The sequence below is a fragment of the Dermochelys coriacea genome, chromosome 17 (assembly GCF_009764565.3).
Source record: "Dermochelys coriacea isolate rDerCor1 chromosome 17, rDerCor1.pri.v4, whole genome shotgun sequence".
In the NCBI taxonomy this organism is placed as follows: domain Eukaryota; kingdom Metazoa; phylum Chordata; order Testudines; family Dermochelyidae; genus Dermochelys; species Dermochelys coriacea.
Genome location: NC_050084.1, coordinates 6,033,210 through 6,056,323, shown reverse-complemented (window position 1 = coordinate 6,056,323; position 23,114 = coordinate 6,033,210). Strand labels below are relative to the sequence as shown.

Here is a 23,114-nt window from a genome sequence, read left to right as displayed (position 1 = left end):
AGGAAATGCTCCAGGAGAAAGGCCTGTCTGAAACGGAAGAGGGGTTTCCAACAGCCCAGGCACCTGGTCATGCAGAATCCACAGCGGGCTCCCCGGTTCTTGGAGTGGCAGGAGTCAGCAGCACTCCGCTGAGCAGCCCGCAGGGCCAGGATCCGGAGCAGGTACGCACCCCCGTTTACACAACGGCCAGTATCTAACCGCGCTGTGAATTGCATCCCGCCCCTGCTTGCCGGGCCTCCTTCCCACTCCCTTAACATCTCCAGACAGCACCAGCAACCCGAGCAGCTTATAATCCCCAAGGCAATAAATTCCCTTCTCCCCCATATCTTCTTGCACCCAGGGATTGAGGGTTTTTATGAAATCCTTTGCTCTAAACTTCTAGGGCTGTTACCCGAGTACTCTATACGCGCTTTATGTGAAAGAAGCCCCAACAGAAAGAATTTCCGATGAAGTGAGCTGTAGCTCAGGAAAGCTTATGCTCAAATAAATTTGTTAGTCTCTAAACTGCCACAAGTCCTCCTTTTCTTTTTGCGAATACAGACCAACACGGCTGCTACTCTGAAACCTGTTTACTGTCTCTGCCACAGATGGCAGGGTTTAAAAATGTTTCCATTTTTTAAAAAAATATTATTTTTCTCCCCTTTTAACTTGCAAGCTCTCCCCGTCTGCTCTGGTTTTCTTTGGAAGGACGCGGTTAAAAACTCTTCAGTCTGTCTTTGCACAATCTACCCAAAACTGCAGTTTCTGTTTGCAATCAAAATTCAAGATCAAGAGCGACTCGGAACCACCCCGGTTATCCAGAGATCTCAGCAACAGGGTTTCCTTTGGAAGGGCTTTAATTTTTGTCTAGATTTAGCTCCTACCTTTTTGACCCATGCACCTTATCTATCTGCATGGCTACAGAAACATAATTACGACCACGCTGATTTCAAATGCCAGATTATTGAGTGCCTGGGTACTTGTTTGTAACCCCACTCCAAAAACGTTATGCAGAGATTGAGATTTTTGTACAATAATTAAATACAATTAAGCTCCTCCTGCCAAAAAAGGCCTGACTGTAAATTAGATTGCATTCAATCATGCCTTCTGATTGGCTCGGGGTATTTAGTGTGCTTTTTATAAAGTGTTGACAACTTTCCCATATCAGAATTATAACCTGTCAAGGGGGCGAGGAGGAAACAGAAATGTAAAACGATGTAGTCTTAGCTACATGTTTAAGCTATTTTAAAAAAACAACCCACCCCTTTGCTATATAATCATAAATGCATCAAGTAATAATTATGCCTCGGGGCTTTTTAGCTCGGTTTACCTCTGGTTTTCCTTCCAATCTCTGATCTCCAGCCAGGTGTTCGAAAGGGAAAATAGACCCGTGAAAAGAAAGGGAATGTGGGCAATTAGTGATGGGTTCGAGAATTCTCCCCTTTGTAACAGAACAAATCTAAACCTCTCAAGATGCTCAGCGTCTCCTTCACAACACGAGCCAAGCACAGACGTGGGTTTGCTAAGAGCTGGAAAAAAGTGTGTGTGTGTGTGTGTGTCAGATGCACAGTTGATTCCATCCTAGGTTTCTCGCCTTTAGCTTTCACACACCAAGGCCGAAGCTTAGTGGGGTTAGCAAATAACCATGGGATTCCAAGGCAGAATATGAACATCTAGGGCTTGATCCTGCGCCCGTTCAAATCAAGGGGTGAAAGCTCCCATTGACTTAAATAAGGCAGGAGGAGGCACCTAATGTTGAGTTCCTGCTACTTCAACCGGCTATCAAAAGATTTCCATTAACTCTCTTCTCGTTTCAGAGTAGCAGCCGTGTTAGTCTGTATTCGCAAAAAGAAAAGGAGTACTTGTGGCACCTTAGAGACTAACAAATTTATTAGAGCATAAGCTTTCGTGAGCTACAGCTCACTTCATCGGATGCATTTGGTGGAAAAAAACTTTTTTTTTTCCACCAAATGCATCCGATGAAGTGAGCTGTAGCTCACGAAAGCTTTTTTCCACCAAATGCATCCGATGAAGTGAGCTGTAGCTCACGAAAGCTTATGCTCTAATAAATTTGTTAGTCTCTAAGGTGCCACAAGTCCTCCTTTTCTCTTCTCGTTGTCAGCACATTCCTTAAACAGGGAACAAACACCCAGCCCTGTCTTGTATATAGTCTACCTATGTACCTATACACACGTTCCAAACTTCGTAAATATGCAGCTGAATAAACACGAGTCAGGAGTTCTCTACTGAGAAATTATGTCCACTAAAAGCGTGTGTATCTATATAATAAAGGTTTTCATCTGCTGGGTCGATTCTGCCCCACCTGAAATCAGTGGGGGTTTTCCTATTGATTACATTAGGGGCAGGCTGGGTCCCCCTATTTGTAACCGAACATGACAAAACGTTTTCGAGTCCAGGCGTTTTTGCTTTCAGTTTTTCTTGCTATTTACAAGGCTTTAACTAACCTAAATAGCACATACCCTACCTTAATTTTTTCTTGCATTCTGGGCCTGATCCTGCTTCCACTGAAGTCAATGTCAAAACAAAATAAAGTTATAATATTTGGTTTGCAGCTGGTTTGAAGTGCATGGTTTTTACTATATTGGGCTAAGTTTTTGAGTCAGTTTTTAGGAGAAAAACATTAACTTTTAAAAAATTGAAATAAAAATGAATATAAATAGGATACTGGAAATATGTTTCAGCAACACAATTATTCTGTTCTTATGTTGTATATTCTTTTTCTGGTGGATGCATTTATCTTTAGTTGTATTAGAACCTCCTTTTACAGTTCATTACTTGGATAATTCATATTTGTAAAACACTTTTTTATCTGTCATTCTGTAATCTCTACTTTCAAGGAAATACCGAATGAAGCCATGTAGGAGTAATTTAAAAATAATCTAACCCTGATAAAACTGGATTATCCAAAGTGTTTTTACATGGGACTGATCATATGAGAGTTTGTCTACATGGGGAGTTATTCCAGAATAGCTAATTCCTGATTTTATTCTGGAAGAAGAGCATCTACAGGTGGAGTTAGTTCCTTATTCCAGATTCTCAGTCCACTTTGGAAATGGATTCCGCACATGAAGTTAATCTGGAATAGTTCATCTGTTTTCCGTTCACACTTTCCTTTAATATGGATTCATTTTCATGTATAGACAAGCCCTGAATATTGTTAATTGTGTAAGTATTTGCAGGGTCAGGCCGAGGCCCATAGCATGCAATGAGAGAGCCAAGGACATTGCAGGAGGATAATATATTATGTATACCCATCATGTCATTTATTATTGATCTTGTTATAAAAATAGTGATCTATTAAATAACTTGCTACTAGGCTGGTGGGGCGGTGGCATAAAAATCAATCCATGTAACTGTTTCTACTAATTTTAAAACTGTCTACTCTGAATAACTGTGGGGGGGGGGGAGGAGAAATTGATTCCTTTTGACCTGAAGTTATGCATTCTGCTCATATAAAAGTGAGTTGCCACCCTGGCAATTGCGGGCTTTTTATCAGCTAATTTAAAATATGCACTTAACAGATTAACAGTTTCCTACAGAATTCTACCCTTTGTGCTGCTTACACACACCCACACCCCCGACGTTGCCAGAACATCCTATAACAAAGTATGGTTCTGCATTTCATTTTATTTTTTGAGGACAAGTATCTTTCTCACCTTGAACTGAGCGGACTGATAAAAGATTGGATTTTTTGTTTTGTTTTGACCTGTCCCTCATCTTAAAAGGTTGAGCTTTACCTACTGATATACAGTTATATTTGATAATATCAACAACTCTTAGACCCGGTACTCAGAAGTCTTTGGTTTTGTTTTGTTTTAATCTACTTGGCTGCAATAGCCTCGCTGGATATGAAGCATTCTGCAATTAAATTCATTCGTTTCTCTCATTTTTTTGGCAATAGGCAGTGGAATCTTTAGGGCCTATTCTGGCGCCTGGCTTTGCCTTTCTTTTCCAAAGATCATCGGCTCGCAACTTTGCTCTGAGGGGAGGAATCCTAGATTGAGAATACTTTTGATGATGATGGTTTTGTTTTTGTTGTTTTGATTCTTTTTAGACAATAGAAAACATCAAAGTCTATCTCCACGAGAAGGAACTATGGAAGAAATTTCATGAAGCTGGCACTGAAATGATAATAACCAAAGCAGGCAGGTTGGTGAAAATGCATTTCACGCCCTTAAAGTCTCTATTCTATATTGAATGTCACAATTTGCCCACAGCAGAAGGGGGGAGACCTAACTGCAAATGATTTTAAGAAACTAGCCTTGATTTAAGACTTCTATAGGGTTACTCACATACTCAAAGTTATGCACCCGTGTTGGTACTTTGCTGAATATGATCATAAGTGAGCATGCAATTTAAGAAAAGCAAGTATCTTGTCTTAGACTATATACTCTGGTCCTCTGATAAGTCTAGGTTAGTTTTAATTCTCTATGCCAATATTTCCTTTGATTATTTGTGTTTCTAAGACCTTCAGGACCTTAGTGATGCCAGTTCTAGACGTGATCGTAATTTTTTCAGGAGCAAGAGATTACCTACTATGTATAGAATAGTAGTAATGCTCTGTGGTACACTTGTGGAAGTAATAAAGCCTTTGCAAACTGAGACCTTGTTATAAACCACTGTATCAAACCTTTGTAGAGTGGAGGGTTGAAGCTGCCATTTTGTGTGTATGGGCAGAGCTGTCCCTTGGGTAGGGTGAATTGGGGCCACTGCTCCGGGCCCTGTAGACTGGAGCGATTGACAAGCACAGTCGGTCCTGGAAGAGACGAATCTGTCACTTCCCTCCCTGGGCCCCGCACCGCCCTAGCGATGGCCCTGTGTGTGAGGATTGGCCAGGTGTGAGTAAGTATGGGTCTGCTTTAGATTGCCTGCCATTCCTTTGCATGAAATGCTATTCATGTGTCAGTAAGCTTGATTCATGTTTTATTTTCGCTACCATCATCTTCATAATGGAGAGAGAGGGCTTAGTCCTGCGGAGTGCTTTCAATTCTCAGTGAAGTCGGTGGGATTTGAGGAAGGTGGTTCCCATTGTGTTGTCATAATGGAATCTCACAGCCGTGAATGTGAGACTGGGGCCTTGCAGCCCATCAAACAAACTGTTCCACTAAGGTGAGATGCCCCGTGAAGTCAATGGAAAGGTTGCCCTTGACATCTGGGGAACTGGATCAGGTTCTTGTGAAGGATTGCCATCAAGATGTTTTTAAAACCCCTTTAATTTTCTTAAATGCCCCCCTTCTGTAGCAACTGCTGATTTCATATGACTGCACATTAGAGAATCATAAAGGTATAAAGAAGAGCAACGGAAATAGTGTGAAATCACCAGGAAAAATGCCTTCCAGTGGTAATGTTTCTTCTATGAAGCCTGATCTATAGCCCACTGAAGTCAGTGGGAGGCTTTCTCTTGACTTCAGTGGATGCTAGATCAGGTTCATGGTTCACTTGGGCTAAATCTGGCTGTGAGATCCAGACTCCAGAATTCTGCTACAATGCAGGCTATGAGCAGCTCTGCAGGGTACTAGTGTTCTGCTCTCAACCCGTACGGAAACTGAATACATCCTTATAGGCAGCCTTTCTGCATTACTCTCGAAGCACTTAAAGGGCTGCCCACTCTTCCTCATATCTCCCTCCCCCCCCCCCCCTCCAAAAGTGCTGCTTTCTCTCTCTATTGGCAGTGTTGCAAGATACACTAGACTCTATCCTTGGGGTAACGGAACCTATCCCAGCAGGGAGACAAGGTGAAATTGGGTTTGTAAATCACTTCAAAGAAGCTGACACGTATAGAGTGGGTCAGCTCTATGACTCGGTCCTGCAGTTCTTATGCAGATAAGATCCCCCCTCGCCCCAGGATTGTAATTTGCTATATAAAGTTTTAGGGCCAGATCTTGAAGCCTTTATTCACATTCATCCTTCTACTAATTTCAATGGGGTTGCTACTCGCATTAGAAACGGCTGAAGGATCAGGACTGCAAATACTGGGCCTGTAAATGGAGAGAGAAATTTTACCAAATTCTAGAAACTAAACATCCCAAATGTGTAGGTTATCTCTGTGTCAGTCTTAACTTAGATTGTTTAAACAAATCCATATGTCCAGGACCAAGTCTTGCATTCTTTGGGGGCTTAAAACTCCCAGTGAAATGATATTCATGCTTCACAGCTGCTCAGAGGGGACAGGGTGGCTCTGGTAATTGTCCCTGGGATGTGGAGCCTTTCACTTACAGAAGACCAAGGCCAAATTCTCTGCTGGTGGAAAATCAGTGCAGCTCCATCAAAGTCAATGGAACACTGCCAATTTATGCCAGCAGAGAATTTGGCCCTCAGCCCGAACCAGGGCCTGTGTCAGTAGTGACTGATGATTCATTAACAAACCATATGAAATTCCGTTCTGAGTGGACAGTTACAATCAACTTCAGCCCAAATGGCAACTTTAATTCTCAGCAGTGAGGCCAAGGACGAATGGGCCTTATTACTTGACTTCTATCTAATACACCGAAGTATAATGCACCCATTGATGCACTGACTTCAAAAGGTGATCCCTCCATGTCAAGGATGAGGCATGTTAGTTGGGAGATAGGGGTGAGTGTGTGTGTGTGTGGGGGGAGGGATTGTGTGTGAGGTTTCTCTACCAGCGCTTGTGCAGTAAGAGTGGCCGTCAGTATCCTCTAGGCCTCTTACTCCAACAGCTCTCACCAGCGCTGAAAATAAAAATACCTGTAACGGTTAATAAAATAACTCGTCTTACAACTAAACATGAAGTTAAGCCATGTGACGATCAGTCTGATTTAGTTGCACAGTTCACAACTGATCAGTGTCCAAAACCACCTAGAAACAGAACCATCCAGCAGCACAAGAGTTGACTTCAGTTCAATTCTTATTGAAAATCGTATTTCACCCAAACCATTTAAATATAGATTCCTAATAAACCCACCCCCCCATGACCCAATTTAAACATCAGAGTCTGTATCATCTTTTAAAAGGGGCCTTATACCAGGCTCTCTGTCTGTCTGCAAAAAAAAAATATAGGGCCAGTTGAGTGCAGACACAAATTATGGTCCTGATCCTGCAACAGACTGTGCGCGCGTGAAGGGAGGTGGGGTTCTAAGCGGGCACAGGGATGCACCATATGCCCTCAACTGAAGGATCAGGTCACTTAAATGTCTAATTATTTAATTTCAAAAGGGAAAAAAAAGGACACTGTTTTTTAAATTCTAATTGCAAATGCAACTTAATGACCAGTTATTTCAAAAAATAAGGAGATCTTGTTCTAGGGTGATGATGTAAAATAGGCGTTCTCTAATTATAATCCAGACACCGATTACTCAAGAGGAGTGTGTTTGTTTCATTTGTTGTCAATCTGTATAACTCCACAGACCAAGTCAACTATAAATTACCAGGAATTTAGGACTAAGAATTACTTTGGGGGATTATTACTCCCTCTTAGGACTGATCTGTAGGAGACATTTGGAGGACACAGCGAGCTCAGTACTGAAATAGGAATGATGATGTTGCCAAGAAAGCTTGATTTATAAGTGTAAACTCTTTAAAATGCCCTTACTATCTTTTTAATGTTTGACTCTTTTATTGTGGGGGGGGGAAGAGATTATTTTGTATTAAAAGGATCATCAAAAGATAAAAAAGTTTGTGAGCAAAGTTCCCTGAACTTTATGCAAAACCATTCACCTCCTTTGTCTATAAAATAGCACAACTTTTCATGTTTTGCGGGGGTATGCAAATCAATACCTTTTGTCATGTCTTTTTTATTTTATTTATTTTATTTTTTTTTAAAAAGGTTTGTTCTTCTACGTAATTTGTATTGTCTTAAAGGAACACATTAAACATAACACAACAATTAAGAAGCCAGCCCTGCATTCCTTGCGCACTTACACACCCAAATGCCTGGGAATTGCATAAATTCAGGATTAGGCCTAAAGAAATGACAGAAATTTAAAGTAAATTCATCGTCCTTTTTTTATGCAAAAAATTCAATATTTGCATTTTATTCAATGTAAATTAGTATGTTTGGCTGCACAGTGGGTCAAATGCTGCCCTTACATACATACAACCCCACTGCCTTCAATGGCTTTCACCACAGTCCTGATCCTGCAAAGAGGAGCACTGAAGTGGAACACTGTACTTGCACAGAGACCCAGGGAAGACAAAGGGGATGTGGAGCAATCTGCCAATGTGGTTCTTTTTGCAGCATTATGGCCTATTATTGTGCGTGAAATGTTTTAAACCGGTATTCTAAATGATAGCTTTAGATGTTCAGATGTATTGATACAATACAATTTTTCAGAAAGATAAAAGCACTTTTCCCAACAGAAAGATAATCCCAAACATAGTTGCCTTGAAAATAAGTGTGTGTGTGTGTGTGTGTGTTCCTCTTTCTTGTATATACTTGCTCTACGCTATGCATCACCGTATGTACATTTTTAGAGGGTGCTGCAGATTAAAACACTCATCTCTTAGGGCACTCTTTTCGTTTGTATTTGACATGTAATAGTCACAAATTTAATATGATGGAGCAATTTATACCCAAAGCAAATTGTACAATTTAATTATAAGTTGCTTTTCATTTTCTTTTCTTTTCTGTCCCTAGGCTCTGTCCTGAATTAGGCAAGTCCTGTAGTTGTAGCTATCTTTGTGGCTCAAATCGGTCTCTGTCTCAATTCTCCAATGGGCTTGACCCTCCAAACCTTCCTTCGTTCAAATAGTCTTTACTCGTGTGAGTAGTCCCATTGGTTTCAGGATTTCTTCTCCCCTTTTATCCTTTTCCAGATCTGTCTGTCCTCTAATTTTACAGTTTTTTATCCCCCTGAGGCACTGATCTTTACGGTTCTTACCCGGTACCATTCCATGGCCCAAGTGAATTGGCACACCATCGCTTCATAGGCAGTGTTAAGACAGGTTTATTACTAATCAGCAGGGAATGCCAATCCACAGAGCATCTGACCCCCTACCTGTGGAGACCTAACTCTAAATTAATATGTCAATTTCTCTACAATGATGACCATCCAAATGATTATGATAGTGGGTTTGTAATCATGGGGTGGGGTTCAGACCACAACACCATGTATAAATGGATACAGAGCCAGCCTCAATCTTTACTGTAACATCTCTTAAAAACTGCATGTTGATTGAGGGACATTTGTTTTAAGGTCCTCTAAGAACCTTCTTACAACATACTGCCCAGAACAACTTTCACCCCATTGTATGTGGAAAACTTGCAAACCTCTGTGTGATTTTTAGGTTTTGGTTTGGGTGGCTTATTTCAGTTTAGCTTAAACATGTTCACAATCGATTTACGGTAAACTGAAATACCCCTGGTTTAAGGTTTGCACCAGTTTAACTAAATTGGTTTAAATTCATACTTTAGATTAAGCTGGTGAAATTTTGTTAAGATTTTCAGCTAGGAGATATGGATGCCCGGTTCCCATTAAAATGAAAGGGAATTGTGTGTCCAGAATCACTTCAGGCACTTTTGAAAAGTTCAGCCCAAAAGCTTTACGTTTAAAAAAGCAAACCAGATTAGGTATGGAATGGGAACCATCCCTTTAGAACTTGGAAATAAATTAGTAATTCAAAGAATGTTTGACCTACCGAGCCATAAATTCAGGGTTCTGCAAATACCCTTTGTAGGCAAGATCTTGAAATCGGTGGGAATGAAACCAGAGAAATCAGTGGGAACGAAAGCAGGATCCAGTCGCTTTTGGCTCTGTTGCTAGAGATGTCAACCACTCCAGCAGGGAACATAGAGTTTCTTGAATTTGGAACAAGTCGGGGAAGTGAGAGACTAATATATTTGAGTCTCCCTTTATTTTTTCTTAATTTGGGATGTTAATAGTTAAATGTGTTTCCAAAGCATTTTCTGTTCACTTTTAGATAACTCTCATGCTAATAATCCCTGGCAGGGCTGGTCTCCAGTACCTGGACTGCGTGTTTGCCTTTGCCTTGAATGGCACAGAAGCTACAGATCCTCTCATGCTGGATCCATGAGGATCCAATCCATGTTGAGGAACTAAATCAAATACTGTAAGCCGTCAGAGTAGTCAACATTATGGACCAGATCCATTTTTTCTCCTCCTATGGCTCCTACAGAGGGTGTAACGCTAAAGGAGTTCTACCACGGAGAAAGTTGGCTTTCTTTAGAAGAACAGTTAAAATCTTAGGAACCAGAACAGAGTTGTTAACTGCCCTCATTCTTGTGCAATTTCTTGCGTTACCTTGTACTGTTGCTCTTTATGCTTCAGAAAACTTAATCTAATTTAGCTCATCCCATCCTCCATTATGGTTTGGACCTTATAAGGAATACTGGAAGTGTTTAAGCTTTCATGGGGGAAAATCAAACTGGAGGTAAAGCATTTTCTTGCAAGAAGTTTATCTCCGTTTTATTTGCTATGGGGCAAGAAGAGGAAATGATACTAGATCATTAAAGCAACTGCGTAGTTAACCAAGTTCTCAGGCATGTGAGAAACAATGTTTTATTTAAAACTTAGATGAGTTAGCCAGAAAAATTTAAATATAACCTTCCTTGCCAAACTAGAAAAATTCCCTAACTGTCTGACCTCCTCATCGTTGGGTCATGGTCCCTGCCACCAGATAAATCTCTCCTATCTGTCCATAGACTGTGAGTTCAATGTTGCTTGTGTTAGTGACAGTGAGTTTGGGGCTGAAAAATGAACTACTGATGAGAACTCCTGTTGAACCTGTATTGTTTGTTATTCTGAGGCAAGGATCTGGCATGGGCTAATCCAGCACTTCAAAGCTAACTGCTCTTACTTGTATACAGAGCGTCATTGCGGAGTGGCGTGGGTGATAAGAGAAATAAGGGACTGGAGGGTTAGGATTTCACTGGGAAAATGGGACCCTGTTGAAAAACGCTTTGATCTCTTCAAGTATTTTCTGAAAGCAAGAATCTATCAAAAAGGAAATGCCATAAAAAAAAAAAGCTTAAAGAAATAGTTGACATGACCAAATTTGTATTAATTTACCCCTGGAAAACATTTTAAAGATGCTTTATGTTGATATGGGAAATATTTGTCACAAAGGAGGGAAAAATAGAAGAATAGGAAAGATTATTAAAAGATCTTCTTTTAAAGCAGAATTGGTTCTTGAAGTATCTACCCACCATTAGTTTGTCTTCTGGACAATAAAGATTAAGTGTAAAATTTCACAAGTGTCTAAGTCCTATTTTTCAAAAGGCATGTGGGGCCAGATTTTCCCATCAATGGGAGGTTAGGTGCTTTTTCCCGCATGGTTGCTTTTGAAGACCCCACTAGGTACCCATCTGGCTAAATACATTTGAAAATCTGACAATTAGACTCCTAAATCTTAGTGAGAATCCTTTTGAAAATGGCACTTAGGTGCTTTTGAACATTTTACCCAAATGTAAGACTGATTAAATGTTTAATGGCAACTGGGCTGTCTTGGGAACCATACTTTTGCATATCTTTTTATGCCAAAATGCAGCAGCTGCTAATGGTTGGTAGGGCCTAATCCAAACCCCACTGGAGTCAATGGTGTAAAACCCCATTAACTTCATGGGCTTTAGATCTGGCCCTTGGCGAACAAATTAGTTCCTTGCAAAACTGCAAAGAAAAAGTTTGGTGCTACCAGAACATCATACAGTCAGGGTTAGACTTCATCTGCAGGCTTAAGGTCTCTTGCTTCCATTCAATCTTCTCAGAGGGGGTGAGAGGTGACGGCACTCCCTAATTGTACTATAACTTCCTTCCACCATGTCACCTGCAGGAGGTTAGAAAAGGAGGACATCTTTGCTCAAGAGCACACTAGCAGCTTCACTGAGGTGACACTCTCTGTCCTGAAAAGGAAGGTTAGATCAAGCCTCTTAGTGAGTAAAAAGGTCATTAAGAAGGGAGGGAGGCACAGAAGCCACTTCATGAGCTGGTCCAGTCCAAACCGTCGTCTGAAGTCCCTAGCAGAGAGACACATGCAGCTTCTTGGCATGTCCGGCCTCGGAGCGAGTGTGCAAAGGACAGTCAAGCCTCACATCAGTGTTTCCAAACTACTAGTCCTTGTACCAGTACTGGTGCTTTAGGCTTGTGTGACTGGCACACAAGCTCCTCTTTTCTACCTCACCAATAAGATACTGGACTGCTGCAACTGTGCACTTCCCATTTTAACGTACATATGCTCCAGTCCCCAAAAGGAGCTTGCACTGCCCCAAACCCTAACAAACAAGTTTGCTTTTTGGATTAGGGCACGCACAGCTGAATAGATGCCGGGGTCACTGGTTGGTCCCACCGAACTTTTAAACTAGTACAGCTGCCTTAAGGGCTGGGACATCCTGCCTTAGAGGAATGAGTCTCTCTGTCTCTCTCATCATTCCGCTGCATAACCAACCAACCACGCAATGAAACACCAATTAAAGTTTGTATGAACCTCAGAAGTTTTGGCTTCACGTCAGTAACTGCTGCCTAGTAAAAGGGATTGGACTGTAAAAGAATAAATAAATAAACAAACGCTTATTCTAACAGCTCATTTTAAAACAATTTGTGAATATCATGTAGAGATAAAACGTGCATAGCACAAACTTAGCTAAGCAAAGGCTGCTTCGTTATCAGAGCACATAATTCACTAGCATGTCAACTCTAAAGCTTGCGCGGGCTACAGAATTGTGCTGCTGGCTTATTTTTCTTGCTCTTACTGTTTTTGTTACATTTCATCTTTAGAGCGGCACAGGGAAGAATTTAGCTGGGGCCGTACTATTGCCCTGCTAACCTTTTCATGTGGGTTTTGCACCCGCCTCCGCCCCCCCCCCCATATTTAACTTCCTAAAGCAATGCACACTCTATTTTTGCAAAAAGAAAAGGAGGACTTGTGGCACCTTAGGGACTAACAAATTTATTTGAGCATAAACTTTCGTGAGCTATAGCTCACTTCATCGTATACTCTAAGGTGCCACAAGTCCTCCTTTTCTTTTTGCGAATACAGACTAACTCAGCTGCTACTCTGAACTCTATTTTTGTTATCCGCAGGCCTCTCAAAGAACACTGATCTGCATATTACTTGATGGCAATTAAGATTAAAAAAAAAACAGTATTTTCATAAGGTGCTGGACTCCCCCAGGGATAAGGCAGAACATTATGACAGTTCATCTTTTCCATGGAGGATGCCTATGTTATGTGAACATAAAAAACACTTTAATTCTTCATCACTAAGCTCTAGTGCCAGCGACAGTCCTTACAAAGCGGGCGCTTCTGCACATCTGCCACTACTGCAAATTTGTGGAGGGAAATAGGAGGGAAATGTGCCTTTAAAATCCATTCCTAGAGCAGGGGAGAGTTTTGGAGGGATAGAGAAGAACAATCACTACTGTACCAGGAAGACTAGACTGTCCCTTCTCAATGGGTGTGGGGTCAGAATGCACCTGAGACACAAATAGGGTGTGAACATTCCCAAAGCCTGGAGCTGTTGGGATCTGGGACTTTATTTTGCCCATATAGAGAAGGAGGCAGCAGTAGGGAGGTAGCTGAGATCCCAAAGTTCAGAGGTGTTGGCTCTGGGGTTTAGGTTCAGGGCCGTGGCTAGATCCCTTAGCCCGAATGTGCTATTGTGTTGGCTGTCATTCTGGCTGACACAGCGGGACTTGAACTGGGGACATCTACAGCTAAACATGTGAGTCTTTACAGCTTGAACTAAAAAGCTATGTTTTGTAGTAGGGGCTGTAACAGATGATGTCCTCTGTGGATCCTAAACAAAAGGAGATGCATAGCAAACTGGGTTACACCCATTGCATGTTTTGCTTTCTTTAAGAAGTATAAAGGGCAAGAAATCCAGGACTCCTATAGCACATGGTCTTGGGGTAGGGGATTGGCTTTCTCTACTGCTCTTCCTTCTCCTACCCACCAGACAGGAGGGGATGCAGTGTGGGAAGGACAGAGCTAAGAAAAAGTAACAGACCCACAAGAAAGCCGGAACCCATCCCTAGGGAGCTAGATGCATGGAAGGAGTCTCCTACTTCATTCCTGTAGCCCCACTACTGGCTTCCCAGACTACGGTTAGACTGTGACCCCTCCTAGGGCGGTCAGGGAGTTCAGAGCTAGGGCAAAGCTGCTTAAAGCAGCACTAACTTTCTGCTGTGTTTCTTGCCTGGGTTCTGTAGTTTCCATGGTGGTACATGCTATTTATCATGGCCAATCCCTGACACATTGCTGGCCCCACCTTGTTGCCGATGTGGATGTTGTGCAGAGGGCCATTTGGTGGCTGTGTGGAAAAGGGCTGGTAGATTTCTAAGTGACCGTGCGGTCCCAGCAGTCATCTCTGGGGGTAGTAAATAGGTATTCTCACAGCAAGAGCAACCTCTTGAATCACGTGAGGTGAATGAGACTCTCGAGCCCTTGCAGTGTCCATTCCACTTTACCTGTTTTGCAACATACACAGTATTTGGTGTCTGCTTCCCTTCCTTACTCATCTCACTCCTAACTTTTCTGTATCTCTCTCTCATATTTGGAGACAAGAGCAGTGGAAAGTTGGGGCTTTTTGAGGCCCAGGAGCATGGTGAAAGCCAGGGGCAGCTGGAAAGCTTCTGATGTGACTGTTCTCTCTATGCCAGCTTTTCAAGGAGTTGCTTTGTAACAGCAGCAAACCGGCATGTGCTCTCTTCCTACGCCAATGAAGAAGGGTCTTGGGCTCTGGAAATCGCAGTGGGGGGGGGCACGTGTGACACGGTGCAAGCTGCCTAACGTTTGGGATGGGCTTGGGAGGTAGCACTGCAGTTGCTTCTGTTTCTGGAGCAATGATATTGACAAATGCCCTGGCCCTGCTCATGCAGTGCCCTGGGATCTCCCTTTTAACAGGGCGCCTGTTCGAGGAAGCACTAGCTGAAAAAACAAACCCAAGTAATTAGCCTTGTATTGAACAGGCAGCCCATCGGCAATGGCTGGAAGCCGTTCGGTTAATAGCTTTTAAAAAGGACATGAAGGCGCGAAGAGACGTTTGAACGGCACTTCCTTCGATGCACTGGGGCTGAGGCTCTGGCACAGGTCTTTGCGAAGTGCAGCTGCTTGGCCTTTCTGCCCGTCTGCCTTCCTTTGGGGATTCCCCCCACCGCTCCCCAGCTACAGACTGTCGTATGGAGCAAAAATCATCTGTGTTTAGGGCAGACAGGCGTGATTGGGTCGGTCTGTGCACGAGACTGTGAGGACAGGGACTACTAATCCCAAGTCTGATGCTGATTTATTCTGTGGTCTCAGGCGAATTTATAAATAGCCAGTGTATACAGTTCTGTAAATTCACATAGCATTTAACCTGTCTCTCTCAGGTCCCCCATCTAAACACTGTGTGGGTCAGAAACCGACCTTTTGTTCTGTGTTTGCTCAGCACAGAGTACAATGCGTTCATGGCCCCCTGAGCTCTTCAGTAATATGCATAATAAGCAGGAATAGAACTACTTAATAAGTAACTACTTAATAACTACATAATAAGCAGGAATAGAACTTCCTTCTTCCACAAAGGTGTTCCTGAGGATTAATTACAGCATCTCATCTGCAGTCTGAGCTAGGAAGAGTTCCCAATGAAGACAAGGATCCTGTATATGCATTGCCCCATTGGGCTCCTGTTTGTAAATGTTTTTCAAACTCTGAAGCGCTTCCTGAGTGCGAAATACAGTATGATTGAGGGGTCCAGTATGGGTAAAATAATAATCCATCGGTATCTTCATCCAGATCTCAAACCAAACCCAGCCTGAGCCTTTTCAGCAGTTGGGAAAAGTGTGTGTGTGTGTGTGTGTGTGTGTGTGTGTTTATTTACTACATGCACCTGTTGAGCAGCTCCTGGTTTCAGATGGGACAGGAACTGAAAGTAACATACAGCGAGGGATTCCTCGCCCAGGCAAAATGGAAGAGTTCCAGAAAAGAATCTCTTGAGAACGCCAGACTTGCTACAGGTCAATGGAGCTACTCTCAGTAATAATCTCAGTGTTCAGCCGTAAGTGTTTGCAGGATCAAGCCCTCAGCCAAATCTCGCCGGGCAGAAATCTCCCGAGGGCAGGCTATGCATGCAGACTTTTGGATGCTTACCAGGACTTGCTAGTGGACTACATAGCCTCACTGTGAGAGTGTGCTTTGCACACAGCCCTCTAGATGTGCTTCCCCTTCGTTTTCACTCAAATTGACCATCCAGGCAAGAGCCTGGGCAACACTACACAGCATGGACACGCTATCTCTTTAACTCCGGAATCAAAAGACAATTGCAGTTTTGGGCCCAGCTCCCCAATTTGTCGTGTCCTCACCAGAAACACACGACCCATGTTTGTATCCTATTGCACAGAGACGTTTACCAGCTGGACTTTGCCAAGGGGTTGAGAGAGTTTTCATTAAGAAAATTAAAGTGACACATCCCTGGACAGCATGTTAGTTGCATATTTTTTTAATGCCAAAATGCAGCAGCTAATAATGAAGATGAAATGTCCATGCAGGGCCAGAATTAAGAACTAAGTCTCAACGCTTTCCCTGGAAACAAACGCTGAGAGTTGGCAGATGCCACTGTGGCTCAATCTGTTGACTTGCCAAGTGTAATGCTACCACTGCTAGATACTGAATGGTTTGCAAGTTAAGCAACACCTTCAATCAGATGTGTGTTCCCATTTGTTATCCTTCAGGAATTTCAGCTGTGTATATTATAGTAGTACTTTGCTGCTTTGTATTTATTTTAGAGGGCTATACTAAAGAACATTATAAACTCCGGCATGTCTATGCTATATGAACTCCATATGCTGAAGCTTAATTTTAAATGCCATTAAAAAAGCACTTAACATTTACAGTAGATCAGTCTGGCTACTTTAGCAGCTTGGATGTAGTACAGTATGTGAAATGATTGGGGAAGAAACTTCAGAAGCTACAGGTTATTTTAAAAAAAAAACAAACCCCAACAACCCCAACTTCTACAGAATGCTTTACTGGTACATCTCAATAACTGTCCAAAATTCTATTTTCTAATTTCTTCTTAAAGTCCATTTTTTTCTTTCATTTCATTTTTAAGTGAAATTTTAAGACCTAATTTAAAAAACTTGGCATTCGGCTTGGATTCCTTGTGTAATTTTTTTATGGTGTGAATTGGGCTGTGTGTTCACAACCTGAAACGTCCTACTGTATTTATACAGGTGCTTACCTGTGTAAGGACAAAGTTAAGAGGAGTGCAGAGTTTATGAATGAAAATCAAATATGGACATTGGTAAACCACCCCTGTTTAGTCCCAGCTAAATACATCATAAATATCTGGAATTTATGCAGGGTGTTAAGAGTCAATTCAAATGAATCCTAACAGGGCCCATTTTGTTGCCTTCTCCCAGAGCAGTTACAAAATGGTGGCATAGACAGCAACTACCGCTCATCTGACAGGCCCAGATTGTTCAGCGGTCCCTAGCACTCGCCACTTTCCTTGGCCACAAATACAGCGATCCCTTTTAGTGGTGGGAAGAAATGTGCTCATTAAAAAGAGAAAAGGGGAGAAAAGAGTTTAAATCCTGGTCTTTCCGAGTGTGTCGGAGGGCTCTTTCTGCCAGGCCAAGCTATTAATCCAGACTAAACTCTCATTTAAGTTGCTAGGCATTTTGACAGAGTAATGATGTCAGGATTTGGCCCGTTGTTGCTAACGCTGGTTGTGACAACGCTGCCTCAGGATATAGATGTTTTCATCCACTCTGCCCGTTTTTTTCCTAGTACAAATGAGCCGTCCTGGCATGTTGATGGATTGGATTGTTCCGTCTTCTTGCTTAAAGACCATGATGAGCCAGTTTGCGCAAGTAACTTGTTTTTATTGGCTGGGGAGAGGCTTGGTAATATGGAGCCAACAGAAAAGCTACTCATAAGATTGAAAATGCATGGTCCTGCAAACCCGTACTGCTTACTTGGTGTTTAGTCCCTTGGAAACCAATGGAAGTACTCGCATGGATCAAAGCTACCCACACCAGCAAGGGTTGCTTACACTGTGACTGTATGAATTAATTTCCGTCACATCTAGCTGTTGTTATTTTCACACTGTAAATACTGCTCAGTAATGTAACGTCTTAGGGTGAGATTTTTCTGCTTGTGTAAATTGGCACAATTCCACTGGCTACAACGGTGCTGCGCCAACTGACCCTAGCAGAGAATTTGAGTCAGACACTCCATTCTTGAACAGTATTTGCCATATTCAATTAATGCATAGTAAAGTCAATGGAGCTGCATCTGTTTACATCAGCAAAGACTTTGACTCTTAATCTGCAACCCTCCGTTGGAGAAAGGAAACCTGGGGTCTCTGAGGCAGGGCTCTATATTGGGTCAATATCGATTAGTAACACTCTTCCCCTCCCCCCCGCCATCTCATGTAAGGTTTTTCACCATAGTAGTAGTATTTATTATTTATTACCATCACACCTAGGAGCCCTGTCATGGAACATGACCCCATTGTGGTAGGTGCTGCACAAACATATTCTTGCTGTCTAATGATTGGATGTTCATAATTTCTGATCAAAGTTCAGAACTGCATGTATAGGAGTTTTCCCGAGATAACTTGTCTCCTTTATCTTGTTAACCTGACTGTGGGAGGCAGAGATCCCTTCACTGGGGGAGTGTAGTGTGCAGTGTAAGATGGTTCCTTTACCTCTTTCAGACCCATAGTCATCAGCACTCATGCTTTGTGTTCCTTCTGGAAGGCACTAGGCCAACCAGAGTCATTCCCAGATGATCCTGAGTAGCTTTTCAAATCAAATCAGCGAATACCCCAGTTTTTTAGGGTAAAATCACCTTCAGGCAAAGGCCCTGTACAAGGCCCAATGCACCGATTAATAAGGGCCTACTCACTGCCCTGAACATGCATTAGGGATTAAATTCTGAAAATGATCAATGCAAGGCCTGCACCCCATGTAAGTCCCCCTTTTGCTCTGTTATGAGGAAGGGGAACTTAAATGGTGCACAGACCTTGTGTTCCCACTCCACAGGGATGAATGTCATTCAAATGCCTTAAGTGACACTTAAGTGGTACATAGTCTTTGGGGTGAATTTCACTTTAGACTTTCAGTGGAACCTCCTTTTGGGGCTCCTCTCTGCTGTTCCGTTATTTTGTACTATGTGTTAAGTTACGCACTAATGTATAACCCTTTGCTTTTCATAAGGAGTGTTTCCTAGCTACAAAATTAAGGTAACTGGGATGAACCCCAAGACCAAGTACATCCTGTTGATCGACATTGTCCCAGCTGATGATCATCGGTACAAATTTTGTGACAACAAATGGTAAGAGACTATTTTGGTTTTTTTCCTTGGGTTACCAAAAGAAAGTATTCATATCTGTGTCAACTGTTTGCAATAAGCACTGAGGAGATGGTCGATAAGGACCTTCATGGGGACAAAATACCAGATACCAAAGTGCTATTTAACCTAGCCAGGAAAGGCAGAACAAGAATCAATGGCTGCAACTTAAAGCCAGACAAATTCAAAGAATTACAAGTTTTTTAATAGCGAGGGTAATTAACCAGCGAACAAACTACTAAGGGAAATGGTGGAGTCTCCATCACTTAATATACCATTTTCATATTAAGCCTGGATGCTTTTCTAGAGGATATGCTTTAGTTAGACACAATGGGGCCAATCCAGGGGTAACAGCATGAAAGTCTACAGTCTGTCATACACAGTTTAGACTAGACGATGTAGTGGTCCCTTCTGGCCTTAAAAAATGATGTATCTATGAGGCCTTAGATTTGCAGTGGGTTGAGTGTTGACCATTTCTTCTCTAATTATATTTGTTCTGTGGGAAAGAGCCACAAAGCCACCAGGTGAAGATCTGTGGGCAGACCAGATGAATCTCCCTCATTTATCCAAACTGGTGCGACTTTTCTTGGCCTCACTTACTAGTCCCAATAGGTTGATGCTGTGGTTGATGGTGGCCATCTTGGATTTATGTCTTTTGAGCAAAAATACTTCTTGTCACTTTCGAGACATCATTGTCTGTTGGAAATATCATATATGTTTTAAAATAAATAAATTGATAACAAACCCACCACCACCAGAGAGTTCTTGAAGTGCCTGCTCTCCTTTCCTGTTGCCATTTTTGAAACCCAGGAGCAGTAGGGATCTCGCAGTTCTTGTGGTGGTAGGGTCCCGTTGGAATTGAGGCCTACCCCAGACTGGAAGTCACAGCCCCTAGAGGTTGGATAGTTAAAATATGGGACTTCTTTGTGGTCTCAGAAAGAGGGAGGACAATCGGAATTGGTCATCCAGTGTAGCCCATTCCAGAGCCATTTTTATTCCCCCCTCCTCCCTTTTTCTTTTTTTTTTTTTTTTTTGCTTTATTGCTATTTCTCCAAATTTTTCCCCTTTCTCTCTCCTCTTGCCCTGTCTCAATGAGAACAAGATTACTCAGCATGAAAGGCAGGTTTAATATTGACTTTCTTGCCCATGGGAATCTCGTTCATCTTGTCACCTGAAAATCTCTCCTTGCTGAAAATATGCCGTGCCCTTCCCAGAACCCTCCTGCTTTCTCTGTGTGGAGCTTCTTCTGTTCCACTAAGTGTCGACATTGCTTCTAAGTCAATGGCAAAACTCCCATTGACTTTGAAGGGAACAGAATTGACCTCTTCATAGTGATATCCCATACAAATGTAATCTACATGCACATTTTAGGGCATTGTTCTAGTTTTTTTTAATTGTCTTTGAGCTAATGATTGTTTCTGGAGTCCTTGTAGGATGGGAGCCGTATTCACTGGGAACCTTGCGTAACCCAGGGCAAATTCTCTGCTTTGGCCATTAAGTCCTAGATGATTAACTCTCTTAATTTAACTTTGGCCATCACTAGAACTGTTTTCCCTTTCCATTTGTTATTGCTGTTGGAAAGACTCTGCTGTTTTTGGTAATACTCCTCTTGCTGGTGTTTAGCATAAGAACAATACACGGTAAGGGGAGTTGCTGTCACATGCTGTATTAGAGCATTAAATCCATGCAAACTAATGGAGCTCTTGATGTTTGAACAAAGGTGGCTGGCAGGGGGAATGGGAGGACAAATCCGCGTCCCAGCTGCAGCCTGAGAACTGGGCTTCTACAGGGGCTGGAGGGGAAGGAGTCACTTTCCAAGAGCTTCTACCAAGCTGGCATTCCAGCCTTAGGAGCTACAGTAGCCTCTGCACTTGTTGCAGCCCTGCTACCTGGATCCAGCCTTGGACTTGCCCCCTACACTCTTTCCCCAAATGCCTTCCCCCCAGAATAATGCTGGATCCTGCCTCTCTGCACAGTGGAGCCATTTGGAGACCTCTGAGTGACAAAGACAGGACTTGCCCATAGCCAGTTCTCATACAGCTGCCGTGTAGTATCACTCCTACAATACTATGTGTCCGGGTAAAACCCTGCCTAGGCAATGAGAGCTACAAAAATGAGAAAAGAGGTCTGTGTTCCTTGCCCCTCTTTTTGCTTCATCCTTCCCAGATCCATGAAGCAGCAACAGCATCCTAAATTTCTTGCGTTTCTCCAGCTGGCCACCCAGTCTGGGCCAAATCCATCTTAGAATACAGACGGTAGCTCAGTATTTGTAAGATGGTTACCATGTTCAGTTAGGTAATGAATTGCTCTGAAGTACTAATTGGCCAGGAAGATGTAACCCATGAGTGCCTTGTTCACAGGATGGTGGCCGGGAAAGCGGAGCCCGCAATGCCCGGGCGATTATATGTTCATCCGGACTCGCCCGCCACGGGAGCTCACTGGATGCGGCAGCTGGTGTCGTTTCAGAAGCTAAAGCTCACTAACAATCACCTCGATCCGTTCGGACACGTAAGTTCTGGAAATGTTCTTGCCAGAGGTGGGCACAAGCCCCAGTTTGCATGAGAGTCTGAACTTCTTCAGATTTCAAGCAGGCTTGGCTCTGGGGCTCCACTTAGGAATGGCCTCTAATTCATTAATTTTTTTTATAATTATTAGTAGCATTTCTTTTATTCTATTAGGTAATTGAGAATGAGGATCTTTTAATGATACCAGATCAAGCACTCCCTGCTAATGGCTTTAATGCCCTTGCACTGGCCTCTTGAAGTGCCGTGCGTGACTTGTTCAGTTATTCATCTGCGTAGCGCTATAGGGCTTCTACTCTCCGCTACGGAATTTTCAAGTCAGTGGTTTCAGATGTTTCAGTCAAAGCCTTTGATGCATACGGTATGCAGAGCACTCAGAAACAGGTTACATAAGATCATCATTTTCCAAGCTGGCTTCGGCACTCCTATAAAAGATGGAGTATTTTATTTGGAAACTCTTAATTCCTGTGTATTGCAGATGTCGGACTGGGAAGTACACCGTTATCGACCACAGTACATTTAATAGCTTAGAACACGGGCCTTTCCAGACTGCCAGCCATGTGTGCACCCACGTAAATACAACATACTGACTAGTCTAGTTTTCACTTTGCAAGTTGAAGGACACGTACAAATAAACAACATTGACTCAAAAAAGTAAGGTTAGATTTTTAGGATTTGTAGAATTCTTTTAATTTTAGTGGTCTCAGGCACTTAGCAATGCAGGTCAGAGCATTTGCTTTGCATAACAACATATGATTTTTACCTGCTGCTCCTTGAAATACTGGTGGTGTTGGGAGGGGCAGTGTGGGGGATGCTGATAGGATTGCAAAGTGTAGGGGAAGTGGACCTGTCCTGCTCAAACTGAGCATGTAGCCATATGCTAAATGGCAGATCTTCAGCTGGGGTAAATAGTCATAGCTCCACAATCATGAGCTATGCACAATGTTAATTGTCCAAACTACATCATACACGGATCTGCTCCAAAGGGTTAAATCCTGGCCCCAAGGCATAACTCTGTTCCCATTTAAGTCAATAAGAGTTTTGCCATTAACTTCAATGGGTGCAGAGACTAATGCTAATGCTTTGCATTTCAGAGCATCCTATGGTGAGAAAAAAACCAAACAGCCAGCCCTCACCCCAAAATCAAGTGCTCTTATTAATACAGTTGTCCTGAAATATACAAAAGTTACAACTCACTTGGAGAGGGAAATTACTTTTAAACTTACTGATCTGGGGGTCTTTCCCAAAGCCCGTTGAAGTCAACAGCAGCCTTTCCAATGACTTCAGTGCATTTGGATCAGATCTATGGCATGCAAGATTTCAACAGAACCTAACGAAGCTCTTCGTG

The 23,114-nt window shown here is 42.5% G+C and overlaps 1 protein-coding gene across 1 annotated transcript in view; it reads left to right on the top strand.

Moving 5' to 3' along the window:
• Window positions 1-23,114, top strand: part of TBX4 (T-box transcription factor 4) — a 59,403-nt gene that overhangs the window by 5,148 nt on the left and 31,141 nt on the right. Inside the window, 5 exon segments of the mRNA XM_043499420.1 lie at window positions 3-161; window positions 4,055-4,149; window positions 11,594-11,598; window positions 19,115-19,229; window positions 21,605-21,752. Coding sequence (XP_043355355.1) covers window positions 3-161; window positions 4,055-4,149; window positions 11,594-11,598; window positions 19,115-19,229; window positions 21,605-21,752 — 522 coding nt within the window.